The sequence below is a fragment of the Hevea brasiliensis genome, chromosome 5 (assembly GCF_030052815.1).
Source record: "Hevea brasiliensis isolate MT/VB/25A 57/8 chromosome 5, ASM3005281v1, whole genome shotgun sequence".
Classification (NCBI taxonomy): Eukaryota; Viridiplantae; Streptophyta; class Magnoliopsida; order Malpighiales; family Euphorbiaceae; genus Hevea; species Hevea brasiliensis.
Window position 1 is genome coordinate 5,213,798 of NC_079497.1, and position 11,555 is coordinate 5,225,352.

Below are 11,555 nucleotides of genomic sequence, written 5' to 3' on the forward strand. Positions count from 1 at the left end.
ATGGTTGACCAAATGTTAGAGCATGACATGACTCGGTCAGCATAACCAAATAGTAGCTCAAACCAGCATAATGGTCTACATTGCCCTGATAGCTTGAACAAACTAACTAATAAGGATCATATATCTAACATGAGTTATGTTCATCAAGGATTTTGGGACCACAGTAAAAAAAAAAAAAAGCCAAGAATCTTGCAGCCACCTACAATAGTCAATAAACATTAGCCTATATATATCAGAGTAATGCCAAAAATCAAGTACACTTACTTTGCTCATTTCATTACAACATTCTCTGCATACATTACTCTTAAATTCTTATCACTAACTTAGAGTTGGAATAGTTGTCCAAGGGCAATTGACCTCACATTTTGGTTCACTTGCAGACTTATATCATTCTTGAATCGGTCAAATTAAGGAGCTCACAGCAATATCATATGCATTATAATCTTAATTACGTGTGTGTGTGTGTGTAATTTTATTAAAATTATAAATTATATATAAAAAATATATGTATAAAATTGATTTTTCAATTTGGTTTAATTTTTTTATGGTTTTGGTATGATATTGATTCGGTTTTTAATGGAGAACCAAAACTAAATTAAAATAGTAAATATAAGTTTGGTACGATTTTTATAATAATAATTTTTTTAATTCTGATATAATATGTTACAATTCTTCTATTTGGAACTTTCAAGAACAACGCACAGCTCTAGTTACCGCCTCTATGTGATTGTGAGGCTCTCATGGCAACGAAATAAACCAAAATTTGTTGTGGGGAAAAATATCAAATTAAAGCATGTAGTTTGAAAATCTGTCTTAAATTGTTGGTCTGATCTACTAAGCAATTTCAATTTATCAGTTAACATTTACAATTTTATTATTAAAAAATGGAAATTATAATAGATTATATTTATCATATCATGTCACTTTTTTGTATTATTTTTAAATTAAAGGAATATTAAAAGATTAGTTCAAATTTTATATTATTTTTAAATTAAAAGAATATTAAAGGATTAGTTTAAACGACAAGGGAGATTTATTGAACTTGAAAAGTTTGAAGCTTAAATCCATCTACAAATGTATCCTAAGCTTTATCCTCGACATAAGTGCAATAAGAGTGCTTGTAAATATGTGTGAGTGTGAAAAGTATAGTATTTACTATTGAGCGCAAGTGATTAGCTTATCTGAATATTCTTTTTAACCGCCAAACAAAGTTTATAATATAATTTAATTATAAAATATCAAAATGGTCAAATGTACCATTTCACACCTAAATTTTGTCAAAAAAAATATCATGACATTTTGAACATTTAAAATGTTCCATGGCACATTTTAGCTCCCATAAATATCTCAAGGTACATATCAAAAATGAAATTAAGATATCATTCAAATTCTAGTCAGCAAATTGTCACATCAGCAGATCAAAAGATATATTAATTCTACATTATAAGAGTCAAAGTGTATCATGGAACGTTTGCAACAGTTGAAGTATGTCATATAACGTTTTAAAAGTTCAATACGCCACAAAAATTTTTTAGTAAAATTCAGGGGTTAACTTGCATATTATGCCTATCAAAATCAATAATCGTATACTTTATAGATACATTCCAAAACACCATTTAAAAATAATAATAAGAATAATAAAAACAAGAGGCATATGTATAGTTTTAGCTAGTCTGCATATAAAGCCTCTCTAACCTGCTTTTCTGAGCTTTTCTGCTCACAAACTTTACCAGCACTCACAAACTTAGGAGCTCCTCAACACATGCTCGACCAAAATTAGCAATTAAATAAGGCCACTGAAATAAGTCCAATGTTGGACTTTCAAAAGCATTCCAACTCTATTTTAAATTTGGACGCCTCTTGCGATCGAAATTCTTTCTTTTTTTTTATTTTAATTCTAACTAAACTTCCTATATAAATATTAACAGCAAAATATTCAATTTAATCTTTGTATTTTTTTGAAATTTTTATTTTGTTAATTTTTAATTTTTTTATCTAATTTTATCTAACAATTTCAATTAAAGTTCAATTTAACTTAAAAATTAGAACTTATAGACTAAATTTTTTAATTTTTTTATTTAAATAAAAAAATCAAAAAGTTTAATTTCTTGATTTTAAAGCTAAATTTCTTGATTTAAGCCCCAAATTAAAAAATTTAATTTATTTTCATAATTTTTAAGCTAAAATAAGCTAAATTAAAATTTATAAATTTAATTGGACAATAAATTAAAATTAAGCTAAATTAAACTCGTGGGCTAAATTGGGCTTTAAGCCCAATATTAACTTCTAATTCTAATTGACTTAGGACTCTCATCTTTATTCCTGTTCCAATCGGGAATGGGAATACTATATAAGGAGACAACTTTCATGATTCATTCTATTCATTTTTCTTCTACTTTTTATCAGGAACTGAGCGATCATTGCGAGATGGGGATTAGGCAAGTTTGGGCGTGTAATCTCATGGAAGAACTGCAAAAAATGGATGCGGCGTTGCACCACCACAAGGTGGTTTCCATGGATTCGGAGTTCCCTGGATTTCTTCGGAAAACCCCTCGCCGGTCTGATGAGTTATCGGCATTCGCTGATATGAAGTTCAACGTTGATAACATGAAAATTATCCAACTGGGTATTACACTTTCCGATGAGAATGGAATTATCGCTGGAACTTGGGAGTTTAATTTCAAGTTCTTGATAGAAACGGAGGTTTTTTATGATCCTAAGTCCATTGAGTTTCTAAAGGAAAGTGGAATTGATTTTGAGGAGCTGAGGATTAATGGGATCGACCAGCTGTTTTTCTCAAACATGTTCACTCATGTTTTAAGCAGACATAGAGACTTGAAGTGGCTAACTTTTCATGGGCTATATGACTTGGCCTACATGGTGAAGCTGGTTACCAAGAAACCACTGCCCGTATCTATGTTGGATTTCACTGAGATTATTGCCACGGTATTTGGGTGCTGTGTGTTGGATGTCAAATACATGGCACGATTCTACGATGACCTGCACAGGGGTGAGCTTGGATTGGAGAAATTGGCTAAGATTCTAGGAGTCAAGCGAGTTGGAGGGTCTCATCAAGCAGGATCTGATAGTCTATTAACAGCTCGTGTGTTCGCCACGATGAAGACGATGTATGGGATAGAGGAATCTAGATTTGTGGGGTTCTTGTATGGCGTCACCACTAGGATTTGCGAACCAGTGAGTACGCAAGTCCTTCCTACTTTTCCTCGCTGCTGTGAACCAGGGATTCCTCAGCTATGTCAAGTGCTCCCAGCTTCTCGCTATTGTCGGCCAATGATTCATGGTGTCTTCCTCTATCCACCAATCATTCAGCATCAGTACAGGGTTCTGTAGATTCCTTGTACAGGATGTGGTCTTTTCTTCAAGTAACTATATGTTGTTTAGGATTTTGTTGTAGTTTTCCTTTATATATTTTTATCATAGCACATATATGATTGAAACGCTTATAAGCACAATAAACAAAAATTCTTATCAAGTAATAAATATAACATATTGGCATGTGTAAATACCGAGAAAATTTAATAATAAATGCAGTGTATGATCCATTGTTTGAGCGAATTGGTCTGCCTGTAGACCCGCATCTGCGAATGCTTGCTTTGATCTGACTGCAAATGCTAATTACTTGCTTATAACTCCACCATTGTAGACAGATGCACTTGCAAGAGGCTCTGAAGGTTTTGCAGGTTGTTATATCTATTGATGGAAATTTGTAACAATACTTGCTTATTTTCTATACTAATAAAATTAATTCTCTGTTTGGATACTGAGAAAATTGAATCTTTTTTCTGATTTTCTTTTGTAAATTTCTTCAATTTTATTTCATTTCATGGAATTTGATTTTATTCCTAGAAAATGGGGCTTTGCTTGGAACAGCAGAGGGCATTATGAATGGATAGTGCCATAAAGGCCTTGACGAGTGTGATATGTTATATTGAGTGTGTATTATTATGGTTTTATATCGAGTTTTTAATTAACACTTAATCTTATATTAATGTAACTTTAGATTCCTCGTATAAGGATGTGGTCTTTTCTTCAAGCAACTATATGTTATTTAGGATTTTGTTGTATTTTTCTTTTATATATTTCTATCATAGCACATATATGATTGAAAAGTTTGCGAGCTCTTATGAAGAGTAGGATTTCTATTCAAGTAATAAATATAATATATTGGCATGTGTAAATGCCCAGAAAATTTAATCATTTTTCTGATTTTCTCTTGTTAGTTTCTTGAATTTTATTTTATTTAATAGAATTTTATAGAATTTTTGGGATTCTTGATTAGCGCAGCAATCATAGGTTTGAGGTATTTTTGATATCCACAACAATCTTTATGTTTGCGTCTGTATACATAACAACCTTGTGTAACCTTGCTATTTCCAGCAAATCAAAAGGAATCTTGAGGAAATTCGGCTTAATTTGGTCAATGTCGAAAGGCAACTCAGATTAATTCTTTCTGCTCTAATCTTTACTGGCATGCACCACAGTTTTTTTACTTTTCTCTTCTTTGGGAAGCGTTCTTAATTCTTGAATTTTTATTGAGGCTACTTTTATCACTTCTTATAACCAAATAATTTTAAAAAGCCACGAAACAAGAGAGGAAATTTTGACAAAAATGATACCCAATTGCGATCACTAATCATGTTTGTATGATGGGTTATTTCAATATATGAAAGCAGCTCAAAGCCCAACGAAGATGCAAGATTAGAGTTGGAGTGATGTATTCGTAGTACACAATTATTTCTTATGCAACTAAACATCTTTGATGTAATTGATACGCTACTATATTTCATAGATTCATCACCATGTTCAATTATTCCATGGACAAATTGAGTTTAATCTTTTAATTGCTCTTCTGTTATGATAACCATTTAAATCCAACAATTATTCTATAGACCATGATTGAAGTCCATCAACTTGTATGGGATTACTGGTAATTTCAGAATAACCATTTGAGCTGCATTTTCATTCATACTGCTAAATTTTCCAGTAGATTGTTTGACTTGAAAACTTTGGTTGTAATAATTTCGAAGAATCAATAATCAAAGGGTGATGGCTCTAGAATTTTGTACCATGTTCATAACCTTCAATTTCTTTACAATGAATAATTAAATAGTTTAATGAACACAATTCAGTTGGTACGTGGCAGAGTGTTATTAGTGTTGAAGGTTCCTGGTAAACTTGCAACTCCTTCTGAAAGAACAAAAGATGTAAGCTGAAGTTTGAGTGCTGTAGTAAAAGGGAAAAATGACGTCCACTTAATTCCTATTCCATACCTTCCTCCACAGTCAAGTAAAATATCAATATGCATGTCAATTTGATATTAGCATTCAGCAAGTGAATAAATCGACTTTTAAACTATTTTGCCATAGAAATATATTTTTAAATATTTCACATCTTCTGAAACATGAGCATTCTAATTAAGCAACTTCCTAGCTAATTCCTTCTGCACAACCAGTATGCATTTCACAACACTAACTCTTATACGCAAGAAACAGGGGCAACTAGTAACAATGACATCGTTCATCAAGTATTTGAAGCATGAAGCATTGAATGGATCAAAATTCAAAATTACAATTTTCAGAAAAGGAAAATAATCCCATTTCTGAACATTTTGCATCAACAAAAAATAGGGAAAACTTGACATATAATTATTGTGAAATGTTGTCAAAACCACAGTTTCTGTTGGTAGTTTAAAGAACGATAGAGAAAAAAGGGGAATGAAAGGAAGGAACAAAATCTAATTCATTTCATTTATACATATAGCTGATACAAAAGATTGCAATTTTCTACGGTTAACAGCAACTCCTTAAATTCAGCTATTTCATCCTCTGAGCTGCAATTCTTCAATTTCACTTGAACTTCCTTCTCAACTTCTCCAAGGAAGTGATATTTGATTTTAACATGTTTAGTCTTTCCATGAAAGACTGGATTTTTCACAATAGCAACAGCAGGTTTATTGTCACATAGCACCTCAGTAGCATTTACCTGTTCATGCTTCAAATCAACCAGTAACTTCCTGAGCCAAATGGCTTGGTTTACAGCATGTGCAACAGCAATATACTCTGCCTCAGCTGTGGATTGTGCCATAGTCTCTTGCTTCTTAGAACTCCAACAAATCATGCCTGAGCCAATAGCAAAACAGTAACCAGAGGTGCTTCTCATGTCATTAAATGAAACTGCCCAATCACTATCAGTTAAGCCCATTAGTTTTACTTCTGCATGTCTTGCATATAATACACCAAAGTCTGCTGTTTCCTTTCACATATCGCATCACCTTCTTTGCAGCTCTATAATGCACTTCACATGGGCTCTGCATGAACCTGGAAAGTATGCTTGTTGCATGCATAATATCTGGTCTGGTAGCTGACAGATATAATAGGCATCCAATAAGACTCCTGTAAAGACTTGCATCAATCTTCCTATCTTCATCATTTTTGCTAAGCTTTTCTCCTTGCACAGCTGGAGTACTTACTACCTTACAATTTTCCATCCCAAACTTCTTTAAAATTTCAATTGCATATTTCCTTTGGCACATGAAAATTCCTTGATGAAGGTGCAGGATTTCCATACCAAGAAAATAAGACATTTTCACCAAATCATTCATCTCAAAACTTCTTTTCAGCTCCTCCTTGAACTGATGAATCAACAATTGATTGCTACCAGTGACCAATAGATCGTCAACATACAGAGAAACAACAATGGTGCAGCTGTGGTCTTTTAGGCGCTATGGAGATCTCTGCTTGGCACTGTTTAAGGTTGAGGAGCAGTAGTGGCAGTAAAGGGGAGAATGGGGATGGTGCAAGTACAAGTCATAGTACTATGTTGGACCTGGAACTACATTATAATTTGTTAGTTTAGAGTTGAAGTGTCGTAATGGTTATTTCTATTTTAGATTAAGCAATGTAATGGGTTATTAATTAGTGTTCTTATCTTGTTCCTTGCTAGTTATATTAAATTTCTACAGTTAAACATATCTGATGTTTGTTTTGAGAATTGATTGGTTTTGAGAATTTTTTAATGATACTTAAGACAAATTGAGTTTTAGCTTGATGTTTTAATCATTCTTTTGCTATGATAAACCATCTAAATCCAACAATTATTTTGTAGAGCATGATTGAAGTCCATCAGCTTGTATATCCCTGGTTTCCAAACATTGCTTTTGTTTCTCTTGGTTTCAGCTCTTGATAAAATTACGAAGTTGGATAAAATTATGAAGATCCTTGTGCTCTTGGTATTTACAGACAAAATATGCTCCAGGAATAAGTCAATGAAAATGCTGTTAGAAGATACAGAGCTGTTGTTTAAAATTTTTAATCTCTCCTGGTGTCCCCCTACGTGTGGTGGCACAATACATCTACTTTCTACCTGTATCCCTCCAAAATTTGAACTCCTCATATCAGCCCTAAGGCAAATCCATGTCACAGCCAAGGGGTCTGTTCATTTCACAAGACAGCCAGTCAGCAACTGAACAACTTCTTAGAACATAGATTATTTTGGTAATTTCAGAATAACCAATTGAGTTGCATTTAATGCAGGAATGGAGTATTAATGGGGTATGGACTATCAGTTCTGCAAATACACAGATTTCTTGTTAGCTACAGCCTCTGGGAAGGTTGAAATTAAAGGTCCCGGTAAACTTGCAACTCCTTTTGAAAGAACAAAAGTTGTAGCTTATACTCTTGGTGCCATGACGCCTTAAGCTCTTACGGAGGATGGTAGTCATCCTTCCATATTAATTATACTTAATGTTTTTAGTAAATATTTATTTTTTTAAAAATTTAATTATTACTATATGTCATTTATAATTATGTTATTGGCAATTTGAAGCTGTTATGATCCATGGAGCTATACTTGGTGGATTTAGAATATATTGATTGTATTGCCTCTGAAAAAATATTATCTTGTCTAACCAGCTTCATGTGCACTTCACTGACAGGGATTGAGTTTCTGGCAGAATTGCAATTAAGACTAGAAAACTTTTGGTAGTTACTGCATGGTGGTGGAGTAAGACAATCTGGAGGTTGAACTACTGCTGAACCATTTACAGCAGAAGCATTGGATTCAGACGAAGCTTGATGAACTGCTATTTCAGTTCCACTATCATGTGTGACCTGTGGAAAATAAGGCCTTGGTGAATAAGAACCAATCTTCCCTTTATTACCATTAGTATTTGTGAATTTGAAATTTGGCAGGAAACCAATTTAGTCTGAAACAACATTCCTGTTTGTGCGCAGAATAAGAAATAGACACATACGGGGTGACAATTGTGATGGAGAGGCACTCAACTCTTGCTGAACTGACTTGTCATATAACTGTCGTTAATTTTAAACATCATTATAAAAAATTAATTATAATTAAGATTAATTAAATTATTATAAATTATATACTATCCTAATAATTTGATCTTTTACCCATTATTGTAATAATAGAGGCATTAGGCTTTTAAATTCTCCATATCCATTTCATTATCCATATCATTAATAATAAATTTCAAATTAATGATTATATCATTAGGACTATCATTAGGCTTTTAATTTCAAATTAATAAGTTGTATTCATCCTTCCACCATTCAGCTTTATCTCAATACTAATTCAATTCCTGCATTACATGTGAATAATTATTAAAATCATATTGATAAATTATTTAATAGAAATTTTAATAATAAAGTATCTATATATTTTTTTAATATTTAGTAAATATTTATTTTTAATATTTAATTATTATTTTTATTATTATATCTATCATTTATAATTATATTTAAATATAAACATTTTTATCATCATTGTTGTTAATTTTTAAAATTAATTATATAATTATATATAGATTATATTAAAATTAATTAAATTATAAATTTTATACCTTCCTAATATTAAGATTAACTAATGATTGATAGTTGTTGTTGTTAACTAATAACTAATAACTAATAACTTATTAGAGTTGATTTGTGTTATATCTAATTATTATTTTTGATATGTAAAATTACTAATAATGATATATCATATAATTTATACTTTATTATAAATTATAGATAGGGCCTATAATCTCATCTATACTTTATTATTATTGTTTTTCAAAAATAATTATGACACTTATGATAAAAATTATATAAAATTTTTAATACCGAAAAAATATATAAAAAAATTAAAGATATCAAAATTTTTATAGTACAATAATTTAGAAATTAGAAAACTAAATTTTGAGAATAAACACATTATCATGATCAAACTTAAATTATATAAAAAAATCCTATAATTTTAAATATAAAACAAAAGCAGCTACTAATAAATTCGACATATTAAAAATTACCGTTGTCAACTAAAATAATAACTATTAATAAATTAGAGATAATAAAAAATTAATGTCAGCTATTGGCAATGGAGCTAGACACAAGCATATCTTGAGCATTCAAGATTCTGAAGCAGAGCAAGATTATTGCAAATGAAGTAATGAAGGATATTAACAGATAAATGATATCAACAGATGAAAGATATAACAAATAATTAATTAATGCAAGAAAATTAATGAAAGATATCAACAGATACCAATCTTGAAGGGATTTTAAGAGAGTAAAATTACTGTTTGAACCATTCAATAACTAGGGTATCAATAATTACACTTTTTCCTATCAATATCGAGAGAGATAAAATATAGTTAGCTGAAACCCACTACAACAAGGATTAATTAAAGTCATAAACTATATATAGGGATGTGCTTGTTGAAATGTGTAGAAATATTTTTTTGCTAGAGAAGAGAGAAATAAAGATGGGCAGAGTTCTTGATGCCAATGATGAAGGTGGGTGTTTCGACAAAATGGTGGCTGCGATCAAGTTAGTGGAAGAAAGTATTCTGATTGCTTTTGTGCAACAGGTAAGAGCTGAAGCCATGAGCAAGCATGATGACCGACTTGCTGCATCTATGCCCAAGAAAAGCAGGGGCCATGGACAACGCCAAGACAAGAAACCTCTTTCTCATTTGTCTTTATTTCTTCATGAGAAGTCCTCTGGGAGCATGAATGAAATCAAGAGAAGGGTCTGTGGCAAACGATGCTCTGAGAGTGGTAACAATACTGAAGATGAACAGAAGAAAAGGAAATTGCTGAAGAGACCAAACAGGACCTGTTTTGCAAATATTGGTTCCGAGACGCCACCTGACGTGCCTGATGAGTGGTGGGATAAAATTCGAACAAAAGGAGGCACTGATGTGAAGTTGGTGATAATGAAACAGATGTTTGCTACTGATTTAAATCCTCACCATGATCGATTCTCAATCCCTTTTAAGCAGATAAGAGATTCCAATTTTCTTACAGAGGATGAGAAGAGCAAGTTAAAGGAGCAGAAGGAGAACATACCTGTAACACTCATGGAACCTTGTGGTGATGAGTCTAAGATGTTGCTAAGGCAGTGGAATTTGAAAAGTAGCAGTACCTACGTGTTGACATCGAGTTGGAAGAAAGTCTTGGAAAGGAATCATCAGGGATCATCAGGGAAATTCAAACACAATGACATAGTGCAGCTTTGGTCTTTCAGGCGCAATGGAGAACTCTGGTTGGCACTTTTTAAGGTTGGGGATGCAAGTACCACTCCTAGTGGCAGTGGCAGTAAAGGGGAGAACAGGGATGGTGCAAGTACAAGTCATTGTACAATGTTGGACCTGGAACTACATTTGTAATTTTCCAATTTTAGTTGTTTTGCTAGTTTATGAAGGTTAATTAGAGTTTGAGTGTTGTAATATTGGGCAATTATTTCTATTTTAGATTAAGCATAATTAGTGTTTTTGTCTAGCTATATTAAATTTCTACAGTTAAACATCCCTTATGTTTGTTTTAAGAATTGATTTGTTTTAAGAATATATGTTTGTTTTTTTTAATGAAACTTAGGACAAATTGAGTTTTAATTTAATCTTTTAATCATTCTTCTGTTATGATAAACTATTCTATCGAAGTCCATGACTGAAGTCCATCAGCTTGTGTGGGACTACTGGGTTCCAAACATTGCTTTTGTTTCCCTTGGTTTCCTCAGCATCCTAGCTAGTTTATATTCTTTTGCTCTCCTTTTAGTCTTCTTTGTATCAGCAGGTTTTTCCAGATTGATAAAAGCACTATGATGGATAATGGTTGTTCATTATTTTTATTTTTTTTCTTCATCTCTTGCCTTGATCTTAATCTACACTATTACAATTAGAATATTCATTTGCACAGGTTAGATATTGAAGTGTCCTTTTTTTTTCTTGCATTTTTATGTTCTTGCAGAAAAAAGCCTTTTCAGGGCAGGCTGCTTGAAGCCCTTATACTATGATATTCTGACTTCAAGTTAGGATATATTATGTAATTTTGGGAAATACTAAATCAAATACTGATTAGTGACTCATTTCATATTGTTTCCTTACTTTTCTTTTTGTGTATTAGTGTTTAGGTGAAAATAGTTGTTTCAATGAAATAATAAAATAACCTACTGCTAATGTGAATTATCATTATTTTGATAAATTTAAAGTAACCATTTAAGTCTCATATTCAATTAAATATTGATGATTCAGATAA

General features: G+C 31.8%; 1 protein-coding gene and 1 pseudogene across 1 annotated transcript; both read left to right on the plus strand.

Moving 5' to 3' along the window:
- Positions 1–2,308: 2,308 nt before the first annotated feature.
- Positions 2,309–3,524, plus strand: LOC110651122 (putative CCR4-associated factor 1 homolog 8; annotated as a pseudogene).
- A 6,257-nt stretch (positions 3,525–9,781) lies between these two features.
- LOC131180052 (putative B3 domain-containing protein At2g27410) lies at positions 9,782–10,749 on the plus strand. Its single transcript, XM_058147645.1, has one exon. It carries the CDS (start codon positions 9,782–9,784, stop codon positions 10,685–10,687), a length of 906 nt encoding a protein of 301 aa, XP_058003628.1. The 3' UTR covers positions 10,688–10,749.
- The last annotated feature ends 806 nt before the right edge of the window (positions 10,750–11,555 follow it).